Consider the following 20,670-nt stretch of genomic DNA (forward strand, 5'->3'; position numbering starts at 1 on the left):
GTCACCGGCAGCTGAGAATCTGGCTTTCTCCCAAGGCTCTTCTGAGCCAAAGCTTCTCAGAGCAGGAAAGGAGAGGAGAACCTTCAAAACGGGTGCCTGCAGTCTGCATGTTTGTTCCCAACTACTGATGTTTTAAACTCACCAATGAAGTCTAAAAAGCTCTCTTTATGTTACTGGAGAGCGGTTTAAAAGAACACGAAGGGTAATGGATTTGACCTAGTCAACAACGACTGTCTTCTGGACAGAGGTCACAGCATACAGATCGTCTTGTAAAGACGTGCGGGTCTCAGTTCTCTGAAGAGTGGACAGTGATCAGCAGCGCCCACTTTGCCCCAAAGACCTGCGTGCTCTCTAGGGGGCAGCAGAGGGGTTCCTCTTGGCCTGCTCTGGAACAGCAGGCAGCGCCCCCGCAGTCCTGCAGACTGTGACACTCACTGAGATCACACAGATTATCGTGTGGCCTCCTTTCCAGTCTCACACTCGCCACATAATCAGGGAGAGTGATTATAGAGAAGGCCATGCCCAGAGGATCCCGTGGCACACGACCACAATGCACACGACCGGGTTCACAGGTAGATGACAGAGCGCCCACCATCATCACTGAACATGCTACAGAGCTGAAGACACACCATGGAAACAGAGGACAGAGAGAGAAACAGGCCAAGTTTATTTTTACAAAATACAGTCTGTAATTTCGGATACAAAATACTCCAAGTAACCATACTTAGACGTATTCTAAATTATATTCTAAGGTTTATATTTTTTAAAGCTATCTCTGATAAATTTAAAATTTAGTATTTTACAGGTTTTAAATGTCTATATTGAATTTTTATGTTTCATTTTAAAATTGTAACTGGGCATGAATATAATTCTTTTCCAAAGTCCAGCCCTGTGTCCAGCAGACAGCCTGAACCCATCAGGACCTTGTAACTTCCTTAAGATGAACTGCACTTTCTCTCTTTGCAGTGGTCCCAAACAGAGGCTCATGATTTGGGCCTTTCCCCAGTTTCCTCTGGTCCTGGGTGGCTCAGGCTTTTCTGACACCATTGTAAGGCTGCACCGTGCTCTCCCAGGTAAGCTGTTGGATATGCTGCTGTCCATGCTCCCTGGACGGAGCCTGGCAGGAGCCACTGTGCCCTGCTGGATTTCCCCCATGCACCAGTCCCACTCAGTCCTAGCAACTGCGAGGTCAGCACTTTTTATTCTGGATCCCTAATTATATAAGTTGATAGAAGGTGACTCAAGAGTGTTTCGGAGTCACCTTCTGCCAGGATTCTGGAAAACGTCTTTTGCAAGATGAACTCATGCTCTGAGGCTGGCTGGGCCTGCACATGCCTGTGCTGTGCCTCGGGACGACAGGCAGAGGGCTGCTGGCACCACCAGCTGCAGGCCACCCACTGTGCAGGGGCCAGGCCATGTCTGTTTCAGTTATGCACATCTGCATATCACTGATTTCTAAAGACAAGCAGTGCAGACTCAGGAGGGGCAGCTTGAGGAATATTTAAAACTTCATGGCTACTTTTGCAAAGATCTTATTATAAAATCATTCAGACCATAAATTTCTGTATCTAAATGATGAGTGGAAATGTTGCCTGAGAATCCTCTAAAATGAGCAACGATTTAATAGAGGCTTTCATTATCGAATAGCTCTTTATTTTAAACTCATTTGCTGTGTGAAGCTGTTAAATAACAAACTCTTGGTCTGTTTCTTAAAAGAGCAAGCATCCATCTGCCATCATCTTGGAGACTTGGAAAATGCTTAGTCTTTCTTTCTTCAAAGAAAGAGCAGGGGACCTTGATTTCTGTCTAAATTAGTAAGAACAGTGCTCTAGCCAGTACTGCCAGTGTGCACAAAGATAAACACACACAAACAACAGAGTAAAGAGGCCCAGCAGCTGGAAGTGCTAACAATCTTCCTTACAGAAAGAGTCAGAACACCCTGACCCATCTTTGCAACTTTACGAGACAGACCACAGCAGTATTCTGCAGGCTACAGAGGTTTCTTCCCCTCCATTTGTACCATTTGTGGAAAATACAATACTTTTGATGTATTTTACATATGCATGTACAAACTCCAAAGGTCAGAGAATAAGAGCTCTGAGAGCACAGCTACTTCTGGCCACCTCTGTCATGCTACGTGAGAGGCAAGACTGGGCTCTCCAGGCACCTTCTAAAAGGCCCCCTGCACAGCCATCTAGCTGTCGGCCACTCCGTGGACGTGGTCCCTGTGCACCTTGAGGTAGTCGTTCCTCGTGAACTTCTTGTGGCAGAACTGGCACTCTGCCAGAGGACGGTGGGGATTGTGGGTCATCTTGTGTCGAATCAGCATCTTCTTCAGGCTGAAAGCCAAGTCACAGACCTAGAAGAGACCCAGAGACACCAGTCACACCTTACTGAGAAGCCTCAACTGTCATTCTCACAATAGACTTTATGCAAATTCCTGCTATCCAGTAGGCACTCACAGGAATTTAACACCTAACTAATGGGCTAAGAAATTCATTACTGTCCCCAGGGATATTGCATTTACTCATGTCCAGTGGAGAGTGGTGACTTGAATCATGGTTTCTGACTGCCTCGTGGCTGCGTTTGTGCTGGGAACTTCCTGTGCCAAGGTGTAGGTCAAGATTGCCCAGTTGCTATGGTGACACCCAGCCTGAGGAGGTCTGTAAAAAGGTACAGAGCTATATCAGCCTGGACCTTGAGCTCAGGCACAGCTCCCAGGGATAGACAATTCTGAGCTTAACAAGATGATCCTAACGTCTTGCCAGTGCTGCGTCCTTCAGATTGCCTGCTTTGCAGAAACTTTACCACAAATAACCTTTTGATGAAACCTATGTATTAAACGTGCTAAGCCAGCTCTGGATCACTGCTGCTCCATCAGAGGACACTGTCCCACTTGCTCCCAGCTTTCTCTCTTATGTGTTTGTCTTTTCTCAGTCCCCCCTTGCCCCTTACTGGTTTCTGAATTAACAGCCGCTGCAGAGTGGGTGTGGCAGCATCCTTTGTGCCATGACCACCCCATCGCACCAGCAGCTGGATTTAAACACTGCAGAGAGCAAGTCCCTGGTGAGGAGAGCTTCCTTACATGGTGGAAGCCCAGGAAGCCTCCAGAGCACAAGACCCTATGGTCTAGGTGGCATTTCTCTGAATGGCCCAGCCTTGCCTCCCAATCGGCACCAGACACCCTCTCTGGGTGCCCTTCTGGGAGGCCCCTCTTGTAAAGCCAGTGGTGAACTTCACGGGGAGTGTGGTGAGGGTGCTCAGCCCCTCCTCCACTTCCTTCTTTCTTGTGAAGCAGGCTTTGTTTGGGGAATGCCACAGTGTGCTCCACATGAGCCCTGCGTGGTGCCACCCGGCTCAGTGTGCACTGCGCAGCCTAAGGATGAACTACATTAGCACAGAACACGTGGAACACTGTCACCGAAGTTATAAAAGGAAACGAAATGGAATTCCCAGTGTGGAATCATTCACAAAAACCCCACTCACACAAGTGTCCTCGCAGTCCATCTGTTCTACACTGAAGCATGCTTACACACGCGAAAACAAAGAAATGCAGTGCCAGAGAAGAGCTGTGTGGCACTCTAGGAGAGCTGGTGTGGACATCAAGGCTAGAAGGCACTGGAACCATGAGTGTACACTGGGCAGGTGGGAGGGCAGCCACCAGATGCCACGCAGAGGTGTGCTGGGAGGTGCAGGAGCTTCAGGTCCCTGGCCCTCCAGGGAAGCCTGCCCTGAGCACCCAGCTTGAAGCAGAACCTGCCATCTGTTCTGGACCCTGGGGTCTGCTCACGTGACTTCTACACAGCACTGCCCACTGTTCCTTGAGCATCTCACCCTCTAGTCTCGGTGGCATGAGGGCAGGCATCCAGAGTGTAAGGCAAGGGCCACAGTGATGGCATTCATACGTACTCGTGGAATGACCACTGGGGTGTTCTCGCTCATCACCTACTAAGGAGGTCAGCACAGACAGACTATCCCTTTTAACTCTGCCTCCTTCCCCTGCAAAAGGATGACATGGTGGTCACCTCACAGGATTTTAAAATTAAGTGAAATAAGCGATGCAGATTGGTGTTGTGTCGTGAACACTAAGTAAATGTCAGTGCCTTTTTTTCTTCCTTCTTCTCTAGCAAGGAGCGCCATCAGTAGCTTGGACAGAATAGCCTGTGCCACCAGGAGGGAGCCAAAAGCCACTGCAGGTGGGATTTGAAGGAGGATGTAGCTGTTGAAAGAGGAGAAACACCTAGGAGTAGGCACGTGGCTTTGCAACAGGTGACTCCCAGACCAGGCTCAGGAGAGGACGCCTTCCTCCTGCAACAGCTGACCAGCATGAGTTCTGGGATCACAGTCAGACACAGACTATGCACCTTCACAGTCACTGGAGAACACAGCAAGGTGTCGCAGTGGAGGCAGGGGAAGGAGGAGGGACCTGAAACATCGAGCATCGAGCATGGAGACTACAAGACACAGGAACTGTGGTGGCAGGGAAGGAGTCAGACCCTGTGGAAGGACTGAGATTAGCAGAAAGGGCAGCCTCCAATAAGTCCTGCACTGGAGACCCATGCTTCCCAGAGTCACACCCCACACAAACAAACACGTGTCCAAAGGGAGGACAGGATGTACAGGAGGCCCTGGGGAGTGGTCACTGCTGAGCAGAGTCCTCCAGGTCCTGGAGGGTCAGAGGCCTCCCAGAACCAGGAATGCCACCTGGTACCTCTAGTTAAGGCGTCATCCACAGGGCGCTGATGCAGGCTCATGCACAAAGGACAAACATGAGCCACAGTTAATGGGGGTGCTCACTTGGATACAATCAGAAGGGACTGTCTTCCGGCTGCCAAAGAAGAATCATACTTTCAAAAAGGTTTAGAGGCAAGAGAAAGCAGAGGGAAGAAATGGATATTATGATCAATGTGATTTTATATATAAGACGGAAATAAAGAGTATAACTGCATCAGTACAAATAATCATGAAGAGAAATGTCAAGAGATTGACAAAATTAACCAGCTGACATCAGCTAGAAATGGGATTGTCTTATTGTTCTCATTTGTTTCCATATTTTCCCACTTTTCTGATATTAAAAAGTAATCTTTTATAATAAAAAAGTAAATATTATTTTGGAGTGCAGAACACAGCCAGCTGAGGGCGGGCTTCATGTGACCACCTGGAAGACAGACTTGTTATGGGCAGGAAAGTACCCAAAGTCTATGAAATAATTTTGAACAAATTAAGAAAGTATCTGTGAAAAGTATTTCCAAGTGACATAAACGTGTTCATAAGTATATCTTAACTCGCCATCATGAGGAAGACAGGAAAGCTATCTGCCATGTCCTCTTTCTCTGGCCCTTCTCCAAACCCAGGGTCAAAGTGAACAAGTGATGACAACTTCTCAGAGGCTTTCTTTTGAAATCCGATGCAGAGTGCTTTCCTTCCACTCCTGAGGGGCCTGGCACCTCCAGCTCCACCTGCACCTGCTCCTGCTCCTGGGCCGGCTACCCCCTCTCCCAGTGCCCCTCCCACCTGAGCCTCCCTCTGTCTCACCCGCTGCCCAGATGCTCTTCCTGGAGCTGACTCCTCGTCTCCTAGGAACTGAGTTGCTTTCACAGAGGGTTCTTTCCTGACCACTCTTTTGTAGCCCAAGTTCTTTCCCTTCTCTTTTCCAGTCTTTCTGAGACTGTAGTGAGATATTCAGATTTACTTGTTGAGTGTTGTGCTCCACAAGGGCCTGAGTGCTGCCGGCCAAGACCACTGCCCACTCTGCCTTCCCAATGCACGCCACTGCTCTCATGGTGGCTGGGAGCCGACTGCCAACTCCTCAGATGCAGCACTTTTGGGGCTTACAGAGCATCTGTCTTTTCTGTAGATGTCCATGTGTCTACAGGCGGAAACGAGGCACAGGACAAGAACCAGACTCCCAGGTCCCCAGAGCCAGGATGTGACTTCCAGGATAAGAATGCAGGATGTTGGGGCTATGTCTTGCCTCTCCCTGTCCCCGGGCCATATGTGATGCAGACTATTGCTTCACCAAGACATGCGGAACCACACTCTCCCTACCCACCATTTAAAAACAGAGATCACTCTGACAACATAGAGAAGGTCTGGGAGAGCTGGGTGCAGCAGCGTGGTGGGAGGCAGCCCCTGCAGGTACATTCACATCTTGGCCATGGGTGCAGGGAATGGAAGGAGGCCAAGCAAGTGGCTGCAGCTGCCAGTCATGGCATGAATTAAGGCACCCTCCAAGTCCACATAGGAGATAGGGGTGCAGCCCAGCAGAGGGCAGAATGAGAGCCAGGTAGGGAGCACCTGAGGCCACACTTGTGAAGCTACCTGGACACTAGAAGCTTTGCCTTCAGTAGCTTCAATGTGGTATTAGGCCCCCAAGGACACTCTGAAAAAAATCAGCCACATGCAAGGACGTTTACACATGCTGAGAACAGTGAGAACAAGATGAACAGTGACACTTCCTTTTCTCCTTTCGACTGTAACTCTTATTCAACCCTGACCCACTCTGACCTTATACTGACTTACATGCCACAGAACGAAAACCTTCCAAACCTCCAGTTATGCTCCAGACTGTTTTAAAGTAAAGTAAACACAACTTTTCACAGAAAGTAGCTGGAGAGATGGGAATTGGAACCCTATTGGAACATCTTCAGCTGACAGATACTTAACCCCACACAATGTGCCCACCGCTTCGGTTGAGAACAAAATGACAGAGAACACACTTCTTGACCTCGTGACTGCAGTCTAAGGAGCAGGGCCATGACCATGGGGTCAGGAGAGGCATGGGGTCAGCGGAATCAGGGCCTGGACTGAGGAGGCCCAGCTCTAAGGAAGAGGCAGCCAAGACCGGATCTGGAGGGAGGCCATGAGTGTCAGGTTCTGGGTGGGTGGGCTGTGACGGGGAGGGGAGAGAGGAAACGCAGAGAGGCTGAGGATGTTAACAGATGGCCTATCACACCCGAGGGTTAGAGAATCAACTTGCTGGAAACAACCCCTGGAGGAGTTGGAGACCGAAGAAGAACGTGGAAGGACATCCTGTTAGGGTAGGAATTCAAGTGGAGACTGAACTGGAATATCATCTAGTCTGCAAATGAGAGCATGAGATGGGAGTCAGGGAGGCCGATGACTTGCACTGAACTAAGACATGGCTACTTACCAGCTGGAGTATCCCCGGAAGGCTTCTTGCACGGCAGACACTGGTCTAGGTTTGAGGACACAGGCAAGTTTGAATGAGCGTTATGAGAAAGACAGGAGAGTGGTCTGTGGGGCAGCCTCTGCCATGCTCCAGGCGGCTACAGTGCAGCTGTGGAGCTGTGACACCACTCAGACTCCAACTCACCTAAGAACACTGCCCGTCAATATAATGCTGGACTGGGTGTTGGGTGAGAGAAAAAGTGGACTGAGGGTGGCAAATGGAATTTAGAGGTGGCCTTTGGTGTGAGAAATACCTAGAAGCAGTACTGACGGAAGAAATTAAAATATGACCAAGAACAATATTTCAGGCAAGTCGCTCAGAGGATTTTATCCTAGAGTTTGTCAGAAGCAATCATTGAGAAGCACATGGCTGAGCTTACGTTAGGCCATGACTACCAACCCTAGAGAAGTAAAAATGATTGTAAGAAGGTATTTTAAATAACTGCACATCAACAAGTTGGGTAACCTAGGTAAAACGCACAAGTTCCTTGAAACATATAAATTACCAAAACTGACATGAGATGAAATGAAAAGTCTCAACAGACCTATAACAAATAAAGAGACTGAGTCAAATTAAAACATCCCAGCAAAGAGAAATCCCAGACTTTAAGTGCTTGACTTCTACCAGACATTTAAAGAAGAACATCAATCTTTCAGGAAGAGGGGGAGGAGGGAAAGGAGAAGAATCTCAGAGAAGGAGAACACTATCTAACTCATTCTGTGAGGGAGCATGACCCTGATGCCAAAGCCAGACAAAGATATCACAAAGAGAGTGAACAATAGAACAAGATCCTTTATGAATCTAGAGGCAAAAATTCTCAAACAAAACCCAAGCTATGTCTAACAGCCTCTTAAAAGGATCCTAAACCACAACCAAGTGGAATTCATCCCAGGGCTACAGAAGTGGTTCAAAAAGAAAAACAAATACATTATACTAATGGAGCAAAGGAAAAAATGAACCCGTCAATTTTGATAGATGCAGGAAGGGCATTTGACAAAATCCAGCACTTTTTCTTCTGTTTGAAAACAAAAAACCATTCAGAAAACTAAGAGAGATGGAAACATCCCCCACATAACAACGGGCATTTGTGAAACCTATAGCTAAGACCATATTCAATGGTGAAAGAGTGAAAAATCCGGATCCCTGCCTTACGCCATATGTAAACATTAACTCAAGATGGACCAAAGACCTACATCTAAGACTCAACATGATAAAACTTAAGAGGAAAAAAAATGAACAGAAGTGTGGAAAAACTTCATAACTTTTGATTTGGGAATGGATTCATACATCAAAAGTATTATTAAATAAAGAAGAATGTATAACTTGGACAATATATTATTGTCAGAATATTATCAAGGAAACATATTATTGTCAAGAATATTATCAGGAAAGTAAAAAGAAAACCTATACAATGGGAGAAAATGATTGCATTTCATATATCTGATAAGGGTCCAGAATCCAAAATGTATTAAAACAAACTCTTAGAAGTCGACAACAACCAAAATAAGCAATTCAGGTTTTCAACGGCAAGGACTAGACAGACGTTTCTCCAGAGAGACACACAAATGTGTGTCGAACAGCACATGTCAGAAGCTCAGCACCGCTAGTCCTGAGGAGTGTAAATAAAGACCACACCCAGAACTTAAAAAGAAAACAAACAAAAAAGCAACTAATCAAAGAACAAAACACAGAAATGCAGGTGTGGGCAGGCAGTGGAACAGGGAGCCTCCTGCACACATATGTGGATGTGAACAGTTCAGCTCTGTGGGAGAAGCATGGCGGCTCCCCAGACAGCAAGAGAACCACCCTGGGACTCCCAGTTCCACCCTGGAGAGGGGTGTGTCCCCAAGAACTGAAAATGCACTATCCACAACAGCCCTGAGGCAGACACAGCCCATGTGCCCGCCCATGGCAGGAGGACAAATGCAGTGGGACACCATCTAGCCAGGAGAAGGGACAACCCACTGACACAGCCACAAGGGGAACTCGGACACCTGCTGAGCGGGGAAGCAGTGCGCGCACACACACTGTGTGAGCTCAGGTTAACAGTCCTGGATGGGAAAACCCATAAGGTGAAGTCAGATTGGAGCCTGCTGGCCGGGGGCTGGGGAGTAATGGTCTCTGTGCATACAGCTCTGTTCTGGTGCTGTGACAATGTCTTGGAACCAGAGGTGGTTCTCAATGCAATCACTGAACTGACAGCCCTGGAATTCTTCCTATGAAACTCACATGAGGGACTTCAACTCCACAACTGCAGCCACACACCCCTTGGCAGGGCTGCAGGCTGGGGGGGCACACCCAGCATGGGATCAGAAGCGTGACGGGGTGCCATGCACAGCCAGCAGCATGGGAGCTGCCTAGAAGAGAGGGACCGGTGTCCTGGGGAAGCAGGGCCGCCAGGTGGCAGTTAGGAGGACAGCTGTGGGAGCATCAGCAGCCCATGCTCTGCTGAGCAGGCACAGTCCAGGGAAGCTGAGCAGGTTCTCAGAAATGTGGACCTTCACTCAACAGACCAGCCGGGCTGCAGATGAGGGCTGGAGAGCTCGGCACTCAGAGGAGTAAACAGACAGAAGGAGACAAGAAGAAATGATAGCACGAAAAACAACACTGCACTTTTAGATGCTCGGCAAAGGTATTCCACATAGACAGATAAAAGATGGCAGTGTGTGACGGAGGGAAGATGTCCACGCACCATCAGGATCTAATTCCAGGTCCATGTCTGTCAGCGCTGCTGTGCAATTATGTCACTCAAACGGGTGCTGCCTTTTATGCTCCCAAAAAAGGCAGCAAGGAGTGGAGCTATGGAAATGCCTAGGCCAGGACCGCAGCTCCAACGCAAAACAGAACCCTCTGCATGCGCTTCCTTCTCCTAGGCAGCCTTCTGCCGACTGGGGAGAGAGGACCCCGGCCCAACCCTAGCACCAAAGCTTCCTGAGGACAAGCACAGTGTCTTGCGTCCATACCCGTCCTCTCAGGGCTGCTCACTACAGACTGTGCCCCCTGGCTCCCCAGTTCTTGGAATTTACAGGGAATCCATGCCGTGTTAGCCCATGTCACAACTCTGAGGTTTCTTCCTAAAATTGAGCTACACTAATTCTCTTTTTGACATTTGTCAAAAGTAAGCATCCTCTTGCTTTCCTTAACACCAGTGCCAGCTCTGTCAATTGTCAACTTCTTGAGACAAAGACATCACTGGCTAAGAAGCCTCTCTGTCACAACTTAATCAATGCTCAGATACTGAGAACGGTAGTCTTTTTTCCTTTCAAAATCATGTAAACTGCTATGTCAATGATTCCATTTCAATGCATCATAATTCGGTCAGAAGCAGAAACTCTAGACAGCATTATTTAACACAGAGGCTTCATATGTATTTTAGAAATTCACCATTTGGATTTAACAAAGTAAATAATACCCATGATCAACCAGATCTTTGGTTTAATGTTAGTAAGCGGTCAAAGAGGTGGCAGGCACTTGAATGGCACTCTGGAAGGAAGATCCAAAGGAAGAGCAGCATTTACTTGCTGCTAGGAAGCCACAGGGAACCGTGGCGAGACAAGGGCCATGTGTGATCACAGGGGGTCACCCCACCCAAAGCCACAGGCCATGCTGCGCGGCAGGCAGAGGGGTGATACCAACAGGCTGTGGGGTACGTGGCTCCTGCCTTGCAGGAGATGGGGAAGGGGAGCCACTCACGTCACACTGGAAAGGCTTCTCTCCCGTGTGCGTCCTCTTGTGCTCCTCCAAGCCTCGCTTCTGGCTGAAGGCTTTGCTGCACTCCGAGCACTTGTAGGGCTTCTCCTGTGGGGAGACCAGAGGGTCAGGGAGGTGCAGTCACCAGGGTTGGGGGTACCACCGCAACTGAAATGTCCCCAGCAGCACGGCACATCCTGTCCTGGCAGGACTGGGGGTGGCCTTTGTGATCAACCCCTTTGCCTCACTCCAGCTACTCCTTTTGGCCTAGGGTGCTGTAAGATGTACTGGGGTCCTAGGGCATCCTGAGCAGAGAGCACGAAGACCCCGATCTAGGCGCTGAACTACCAGCTCAGAGGTGTTCCTGAACCCAATTTTGGTAAGTTTATAAAGATACAACTCTAACTTTAATCCGCGTATTCTAATTTCTGTTACCCGACATTTTTTTCCTAATAAGATATTCTTTTTTTAACCTAAATTACTTTTAAAAATGAGGTTTTTTAAAAAAATTGTTGAATACAGATTCTTAAGGAAAAGATATATCTCAAAAGGAAGAAAAAAAGAAATGTCCAAATTCCTTAACCATCTTTGATCCTGGGAACTTGACTATATCATCACCTTTTCAGTCTGAACTGGAACTAAAATAAATGACATTGTTCTCTTTAAATGGCTGGCAGGTTCCTACTCAGTGCATAGTAAAAATGTTAGTTTAGATTTAGGGACACTTACTGTTTTTGTTTTTTAAATTATACCTTCAAAATACTGTCATAAGTACTTTTTTGAATTGAGGCTAGCATAAATATATGCTTTTCATTTCCTCTTATATTAACACATTATATTTACATTATTATAAGTTTTTTCAGACCATAAAACAGCATATAAGTAGCAAGGCAGACCCCTGTGCCCCACCAGCAAACAGGTAGGCTGTTGGGGCCCCAACCCTTCCTGAGAACCTCCCCCTCCAGGGCCACGGGACCACTCCCTGGTGTGTGGACCATTCGCCTGTCTCTGTACTTTACCACTTGGGTATGATGAGTTCCTAAGCAAGACTGCCTATTATTGTGCCTTTTTAAAGTATAGAAAGAATTCATGCTATATTTTTTGTGTGTACTTTTGAAACAAATTTCATTTTCTTCTCAAAATATCTTTATGAGCTCCCAGTCCTCACTTTAATTTTCTGAACAATATATTGCCCCAACTCATTTTTAATGCAGGGTGGTATCATGTTCAATGGCTATATCTCAATTCACTTACTCTCCACTGATGGACAGTTAAGTCTTTCCCACATTTCCCTCTTGCAAACAATGTTGTGTGAATGATCTTGCACATGTGCATACCGTGGGTGAGGGCATTTTTCCAAGGGGAGAGTGTTGGATGGGACCCCAACACTTCTGGGAACAGCAGATTTCACTACAAAGTTCATGAGCCATCCTAAACTCCAACTTCCAGTGTGTGCTTGTGTGTCTTCTTATGCTACATGTCCTTGGTACGTGAGTGTGCAGAATTTAATAATTCAGTTGTTCCCCAACTTATCATGGGCCATGGTCTGACAAACTGCACATGCACCTGACATGCCTAGCTTGACCAACACCTAGGCTTAGCCCAGAGTACCCTGTGACCATGTGGCTGCCTGGGGGCTGCTGGGAGCTAGGCTCCCTGCTGCTGTGCACCACACTGAGAGAGCCCCCCACCCACTGCAAATCCTAAACCCAGAAGATCCGAATCCAATTCCCAACACAGTCTCCACTGAGGCAGGCCACTTGGGTGCCACTGCTAAGCTGGACCTTCACAAGGTCAGGGCAATCTGTGCTGTCCTCATGGAAAGCAGGACCTCCTGTGTCTGAAGTCACCTTTGTCTGGAATCACCCTCTTCACCTCTAGATCCTGGGACAGACATTCTTTCCCTTTCCAGCAGTTGGTATCCTCACGCATAAGAAGTGACTCTTGCAAGCAGCATAAGAATTTTTCAATCCAAGTTTTTTTGATCCAAAGGTCAAAGTTTTAAGAAGGCATGTTTTGTGACTACCGATATACATGAGCGTACCTCTAACACTAATTTTCTGCCCTGCTTTTATCCTATTTGTTTTCTAAGTTTCCCCCATGTATGTTCTTAAATGTCTTGGATCAACCCTTTTATCCTGCATGGGTTCAGAGACTATCAACTCTGTTTCCATCCTTTGCATGGTTGTCCTTGGTTTTTACTGTGTATGTTTGACACCATCTAAAGTTTACCTGCTTTCCTGCCTGCTGAATAATACCATGGTACAGGATGACCCTAGCTTAGGTGTCAGTGTGCGGCAGTATTTATGCATTTCCGCGTTTTTAATGCAGATCTTAGTTCAGGCTGCATGACTACAGATGGGTGCTCAAATCAACAGAAAATGACTCCTCGCAGTTCTGGAGGTTAAGTCCATGGTCAGGTTGCTAGGACGGCTAGGTTCCAATGAGACCCTTTGGGGGCTGCAGACTGCCTGTCCTGGCTTGGTGGAAGGAGAGACCTTGGTCCCACTCACGAGGCTCCACCCCCTGGTGTCCTCACTCCCAAAGGCCTGCTCAGGCCAAGGTCTTCTTGTCCAAGAGATGATCTTGTTTTACGTCTTCAGTGAGGTCTAGCGACACACACATCTGTTTACTAGTTTTTCTGCTTTCTTATGTATCTGACTTACAAAGACCTGTTAGTGATCAATTTTGGTTTTATTTGAAAGCAACTGTTTCTCATTTGCTATTGAATGAAAAACCAAGGACAGCCACACAAAGGACGGAAACAGAGTTGATAGTCTCTGAACCCGAGCAGGGTAAAATGGTTGATCTAAAACATTTAAGAACATACATGGGGGAAACTTAGAAAAAAATAAATAAATAAAAGCAGGGCAGAAAATTTGAATGAAAGCCGACACCTCTGATTAGATGTAGACTAGACTCATTCTATTCTTTGTCTCTTGATTCCTCTTTTCCACTTCCAGGTCTTTGTGTTGCACTTTATGACATTCGTTCACAATCAGTTGACCAATTCTCTTCCCAGATGTTAATAACCTGTGGTTTAACAGGACCATTTGAGCTTTTCAATGCTGTTACCATATTTTTCATTTCTAAAGGTTTCACTTGTTTCTTTTCCAATTCTATTTAATCTTTAGATACAACATGACCTTTTTACTCATGTAACTCACATTTATTTTAAAATGTTCTAGACGTTTGCCAGTTTTCGTCACCTGAAATGTCATATCTAAATTTAAGGCCATCTAGTTCTGCTCCCTGTGGTTTCCCCTCCTCCTGCTCTGGCTCCTGTTTCTGTGGTTCTGGAAGCGTGAGCTCACGCTTGCTGGTCTTTATCTGCTGGACTCCTGTGACCTGCCCCGAGATGGAAGGTTAGCCCCACAGACTGCATGTGTGTGTGTCCTGCCTTGCACTCTAGGAAGCTGTCAATCAAAGGCTGTGTTAGGTGTACTTCCTGCCTGAGACTCTTGTGGCTAGGCAAGCATGTTAAGTCTGAACTCCGAGCACACTTGAGGAAAGGTCTGTGGTTACAGACAAGGAGAATGCTCTCCCAGCCGGCAATTACTCCAAGCTAGTTAAAAGCACCCACCATTGCCAAAGGTGGATGGTTGCTAGTCCCTGGGATCATCCTGAGCACAGTCCTTTGAGGGTCTCAGCACTATGGTGGAAGGAGATTCCATACTGTCCCATGACCTGAGCTCAATGCTCCATCTTTCCCTGACTCCTTCAACCACCAGGTCTCAGGAAGACCTGCCCTGGCCAACCTGCTGGCCCACCTCCTCACTTCTGCTTCTCTCTGGCGCCCAGCTGCACGTTGGCTGGCTGGGACCTAGGGTCACGGTCACACCCTTACAAGCTTGGATGTCAGCTGTTGGCCTTACTTCACCCAGCATCTCTGGAGGCTCCACAGAGGGCCTTTTCTCCAGGATATGGAGCATCTGCCAGGTGGCCAGAAATGGAAGTGTGTGTAATTTTGAAGATGTAAAAGGATACTTTGAAGGAGTGTCACAGCTGCTAGAACACTCTTCTTCACAGCTCAGCAATCGATGTCATCAGTGCTTCTCCTGCCAGTCTGAATAAACAACCCCTCTTCCCTTATCGCATTACCTTTGCACTGATTATTTCTTCAAATTCTTCAAAGCTTTTTAAAAACATTAAAAGGAAAATGTAGTTCTAAGAATTTAGAGTAGAAATTACTTGGAGTTTCTGGCACTGCTCATTAAGGTCCTTTTAATGGCCATGTGATTTACTGAAACGTGTATTTTAAAACACATATACACTAATATGAAGTACATAAGAAGAAAAGCTCTTCTTCCTACAGTTTGCAAGACTGAACGTTCTGAAGACGTGCACCCTAGGGCAGCTGCTGGGCAAAGAGCAACCTGACAGGACCAGCCCTGAAAGGCCGAGTGTGAGCGCAGCTCCAGGACGAGAAGCCAGAGACAGCAAGACTGAGTGGCCAGGTCAGGGTGGCTCCTCTCAGCGATGCTGCCCAGCTGCACCCCAGACAGGTCTCACGCTCTAGCTCCCTGCGGGCTGCAGAGGTGCTGGTGAGAGGCGGGGAGTCAGCAGAAGGCGCTCACAGCCCACAATGTACTGGGCACTGGCGTATCTGGACAGTGGAGCCACCCACAGGATGGCCTCAGTGACAGGCTACCGTGCAGTCACAAGTCACTGCACTTACATTTTCCTCGCCTACCTTCTCTTTAAAAGACTCCATGGGTAGACCACCATCAATGTGTGTCTACTTGTGTTCTTGTGGGAAAACAGGGTGAAATTCACGCTCCTCCAGTTCCTGCAGTTTGAGAACCGCAGGCTGACGAGGGCCAGGGAGGAGGCAGGTCTCAATCCACCTGGCCTCCCTCCTCTCCACCCAGAACCACTGCAATCCATGAGTCCCTAGTTTTGCTCCAAGAGGCATTTGTGGTCAGCTTTCCACACCAGTCTAGAAAGAAAGGCTGTCCTCAGACCAGGGAGTCCTGTGGAAGGCAGCTGGGTGTGCCTTCGAATGTCTGTCCCTTCGCAGTCCCTAGACTCACAGGAAGCTGAGATTCTTTCTGAACATCTCACAAGAAGGAACGCAGTCCTAAGAGATCCTGGTCACACTGTCCACAAGGCTCCTTGGAAAGGCCTCTCATGCCCACCTTTGAAAGGAATTCCACCTCATGTGAGTGGCATTCAAAGCAAGTGCTGGAGAGTCCTGCCCCAGGAAGCTGCCCTGAACTGACAGAGCAGAGCAGCTGCAGGTCACTTACACCAAAAGCTGAGAAACATACGAACGAGATGGAGGAGGTAAGTGCGTTCTTCCTTAGAAAGGAAACCCTCACCTCTTCTTACTCGTCCTGCTCACGGCCCTGCGGGCCCGTCGGGAGCACAGGCAGCCCAGAAGCACAGCAGAGAGCAGAGAAGGCCGAGTGGTGCAGGGTACCACCCAGGGAGACGCCACTCACGCCTGGCCCCTTCCTCAGGGCCTGTGAGAACACCACTGTCTGGCGCGTCCCTGAGTCTCCTCAGCCCAACTCCAGTGCGGCAGGGCCCAGGCACATGTGCAAGGTGTGAGAGGACTGGGACTCTGGTTGCCCAGGCTCGCTGAGGACCATGTAGGCGAAGCACTTGTCCGCCGCTGACATAGCAATGGACCACATGACAGAGAAAGCTCAGCAAGCAAGGCAGGCTCTGACAGCTTCCTGCAAAGCCGACAGCAGAGCTGAGGCCGAGCTTCGCTGCCCTCAAGGGCACACTGGACGACTCCCAGGCCCACGTGCAGGGGCACGACGCCGCTGGAGACCTACTGCTACACGGGGAAGTGTCCCCCAAAGGCCTATGAGGTGAAGGCCTAGTCCCCAACCTGTGGCACTCCTGGGAGGCAGTGGGGCCTGGAGGGAGAAAGCGAGGGCACTGGAAGGGGACTGGGACCCTGGCCTTTTCCTCTTCCTGTCCTCCCATGGCGCACTCATTCACCACAGTCTAAAAGCAAAGGCCAAGCCCCTGATGCCGTGAGCCAAACACGCCTCTTCCTTACAGGTGGATCCGGTGGATCGGCTCAGGTGCTTGTCACAGTTCCACACAGCTAGCTGGTACCATGGGGCATGACTGGGTACCACTGTTTCCCGCCCCCCAGGCCCCCGCACACTGACCACCACACACCACATCAGTCTCATCCTAAGCCCAGTACTTCTCTTCCTCTACCTGGCTCTAGAGGAAACCCTTTAACAGGAGCACAAACCTGCTTCAATAGGCATTATGGAAATGATTTCTAACACTTTCAGAGCGGAATACGTGGCATAAATTATACCTTTCGACTCGTTAGCTGGATTAACTAGACAATGATATGGCTCATGATTAATGCTGTTTCTGAACAATTACGCAGCTTAACTGACAAAGGGCTTCTCCTTTGTCATCGTAACTGGGAATCACTGCTAATGGAGGCCATCTATTCATCAGCCAGGCAGTGTAATCTATCAACAGCAGAATTAATCAGTAGTCTAATCAGTCTTGCTTTAATCAAATGACATTTGGCAGAATTCATTCAGAAGGCAAAATTCACAGGGCTCTGTGCCCTGCACCTAGGAATCTGGGATTTAATGCCATCTATACAAAAGAATAGCAACTTCATTTTTTTTTTTTTTTAACCAGCATCAACTGAATTAATATATTTCAACATCATTTAAGAGGGGTCTGGAAACAAAGTTATATTTTGATAAATTTTGGAGAAACCCTCTCAGTTTAGCTGGGGAGCACCCCTGCAGCCTGCCCAGGACAGGAGGGACATTAGGGACTCCTGGAAGACCCATCCACAAATGGCCATGGGCAGAGTGGCCACAGGCAGCAGGTATAATTCCAAGACCTCCTATGGCTGCTTTTACGCTAAACCACAAGAAGAAAGAGAAATATAACAAGAGCTCTCCCGTGCAGTCAAGGCAAGGTGAAGGTGTCGGGGAAGCTAGGGTGCCACTTACTGACAGGGGTGGCCTATCCCAGCGCACTACAGGGAGGAAAACTGGTCCGTGGTTAGAAGGAAGCAGGCTTCCTCAGAGGGTGCGCAGGGCCCTTAAGCCCCTGATGACTGATGCGTGGAAACCAGGTCTGCTTGAGAATGCAGCCACTGTTCCCCTGCATCCCCAGAGCACGCCCCAGGGACATGCTTATGTCTGCCAGGCTCGAGCTGTAACAGCCAAGTCCTGCTTAAGGCCACGATGTCCTTGGGCAACCTGACTCCCAGGCCACCTGGGGAGGGCACTCTGAGGACCAGGTGTGGAGGTGCAAGTCTCTTATAAGGCTGGGAGGACACGAAGTCACCTTCTGCTAACACTGTTCCCACTCAGTACTCCCAGTTACAACATCTGCAGCCCTTGCTGTTCACTGTTAGAGTCCAGAACAGGAAGGCCTTCTGCTGAAGGCCATTTCCCTTCTCTAAATTTAAAAGAAACTCTTGAAAATTCACGAAGCATAGACTTGGTGTAAACTTCTTAAACATGATATTTCTCAATAAACAGGAATTTGACAGATTTCTCTCTTCCTATTTTCTCAGCTTCTCCAGAGTGTTTCCTCCCTTGCTGGACACACTACAGACAGGTAGACATGAAACTGGCAGGTTTAGACTGACCAGCTCTGTCGTACTGGTAAAAGCCCTGGGGCATGCTCACTGAAACTCGACCATCCTGGCTGCGCAGTATCTCACTACTTTCCCATGAAGAGACCTGTGGTGCAAGGCCACATCAGTGAACCTGCAATGTCCCAGCCTTCGCCAAGGAACTAATAACCCTCTGCCCTCCCGTGCTGATAGGGTGGCTGCCCCACCTGGCGCTAGTTACGTCACTCTGCACCCAGGAAGGGTCACCAGCACACTCCTCCCTACACCATTGTGACCACCAAGCCTCCCCAGATGCTGCCATGCGTCCAGGCTGGGGGACAGCAGAGAGGCCCTGCCCAGAGCAGCTGCTGTTCCTGTGCTGAAGACAGACTCCCAGGCTGTCATAAAACAGAGTAGAGAGGAAGCCCCAGAAGGCTGCCCAGGTGCTGGGGCCCGGCAGCAATGCTATACGCTGTAACAGTGGCCTGCCGGACCAGAAACAAGGACTCAGCCACCTACCTGGCCTCCTTTGCGCTGGACAGCACTGGTCTAAATAAAGCCACCTGGTCACAGGCCACCCAGGGTTCCATCTGCCTCCAGAAGAGGAGATTCTACAGCAAACCTCCTACCAGGGATGCTGCCTGGTGCCTCTGACACCTCAAGTCACACAGCATTCCCGCAGTACATAAAAACTTCAGGTCTCACGGCTGGTGTACAGAGAGGTTAACAGAAAGGGACTGTTACTTGCTTGATTTGGTTGAGGATCATTATTTCATTATCTCTGCTTCTGTAGATTTGAAATTTCCTTACAAAAAGCTATCTGTGTTATTCTAAAATGTAACCCCTCCCCACCAGGGCCCTGGCCTTTCCCTTCTAAGGTCTTGTCTTTCTCTACGTCGGGGAGTCACGTTGGGTACCAGGGAGATGAATTTTATAAACAGCAAGGCCTGTGCTCCAGTGGGGGGCAACCATCAGCCACAAACCACAGCCTGGGGAGCAGATTCCCAGGCCCCTCCCAGCCCACTCACTCAGGCTATTGGCTGTGTGTGGAGTGAGGGTCCTGGTCCTCTTCTACCACAGGGCATTTGCACAGTGGTGGCTGGCATCTCACCTCCCATAGAACTGCACACACAGCAGATCCTCTGAGAATAAGCCACAGGCAGTGATCTGCAGTGGCCCTGACCACCATGGCCACAGGACCAGATGTCACCTGCCCTGTGCCCCCTCGGCGGCCCTGACCATGGACCGGACGTCACCTGGATCTGAGCACCCAGCGTGGCAGAGACTGAAGCTTGTGCCATTTCATATTCCTCACTTTCTCTAGTGACACTAGCCTTGTGATCACCAGACGATGACCGGGTTCCAAAGAGCATCAAAACGGTAGGTAAGACTTAGAGGGTTTGCCAAATGTGGCCCCACGGGGTCCTATCACCCATGGCTGAGGACAGGCCCACAGCCGCAGGACAGCAGGCCCTCGTGGTTCCTGCAGGCTCCAGTGTGACCAGCGGCACACAGCAGGCTCCGCGTCCCCCTCTGCCAGGCAGCCTCACCAGGAGGCCCCTTCACAGATGTCTCTCATGTGGCGTTTCCTCACCCTCCTACTTTTGCAGCCAGTGTGATCTCTCAACATATGACCAACACACCCATGGCCTAGTAACAATGCCCTTAGATTCATGGCTCTCAGGGAAGCCTTCGACAGCTGGGAGAGTAGTTACAGCAGGTTTCTACCTGACACATCCATAATTGGCTTTGCATTGGAGCTAATGGAAAACAGACTTTCTGTAAACTGGGAAAATGAATTGTGCAAGCCACACATAGAAAACTAAAAATATGTATAGTACATAAAGACTAATTTTTGTATCAATGTGTTGTATGCAGTCTTTGAACAGAAACAAGGTCCCTCTTCAATCCATTTGGTCTTGAGGCCCACAGAATAATGTGTGGAAGTGACATGCTGGGCAGCCAGGGGGCTCCACCCCACTGAGGTGACCAAACACAATGCACACAAACAAGACTCAAAATCAGCTCCAAAGCTCGCTCTGCTGGGGCTGTAGCCATGACTCCAATGAGTCTGTTAGGAACATGGGGGAGAAACCTCTCTCTTGCACTCCCAACTTCTAGCCCACTGGATTTCAAGCCACTGGTAAGTTCAAGTCATCTGGGAATCTTTATCATGAACACAGAGGCCTGGGCCACCCCAGAAAGCCCCATACCAGGTGCT

The 20,670-nt window shown here is 48.7% G+C and overlaps 1 protein-coding gene across 1 annotated transcript in view; it reads right to left on the reverse strand.

Moving 5' to 3' along the window:
- Positions 1–644: 644 nt before the first annotated feature.
- Positions 645–20,670, reverse strand: part of Prdm5 (PR/SET domain 5) — a 120,679-nt gene continuing 100,653 nt past the window's right edge. Inside the window, exons 12-13 of the mRNA XM_048812548.1 lie at positions 10,886–10,990; positions 645–2,359 (exon numbers count right to left, since the gene is read on the reverse strand). Of these exons, the coding sequence (XP_048668505.1) occupies positions 2,195–2,359; positions 10,886–10,990 (270 nt within the window). The 3' untranslated portion in view covers positions 645–2,194. The remainder of the gene's footprint in view (positions 2,360–10,885; positions 10,991–20,670) is intronic.

This window comes from Marmota marmota, unplaced genomic scaffold (genome assembly GCF_001458135.2).
Source record: "Marmota marmota marmota unplaced genomic scaffold, marMar, whole genome shotgun sequence".
Classification (NCBI taxonomy): Eukaryota; Metazoa; Chordata; class Mammalia; order Rodentia; family Sciuridae; genus Marmota; species Marmota marmota.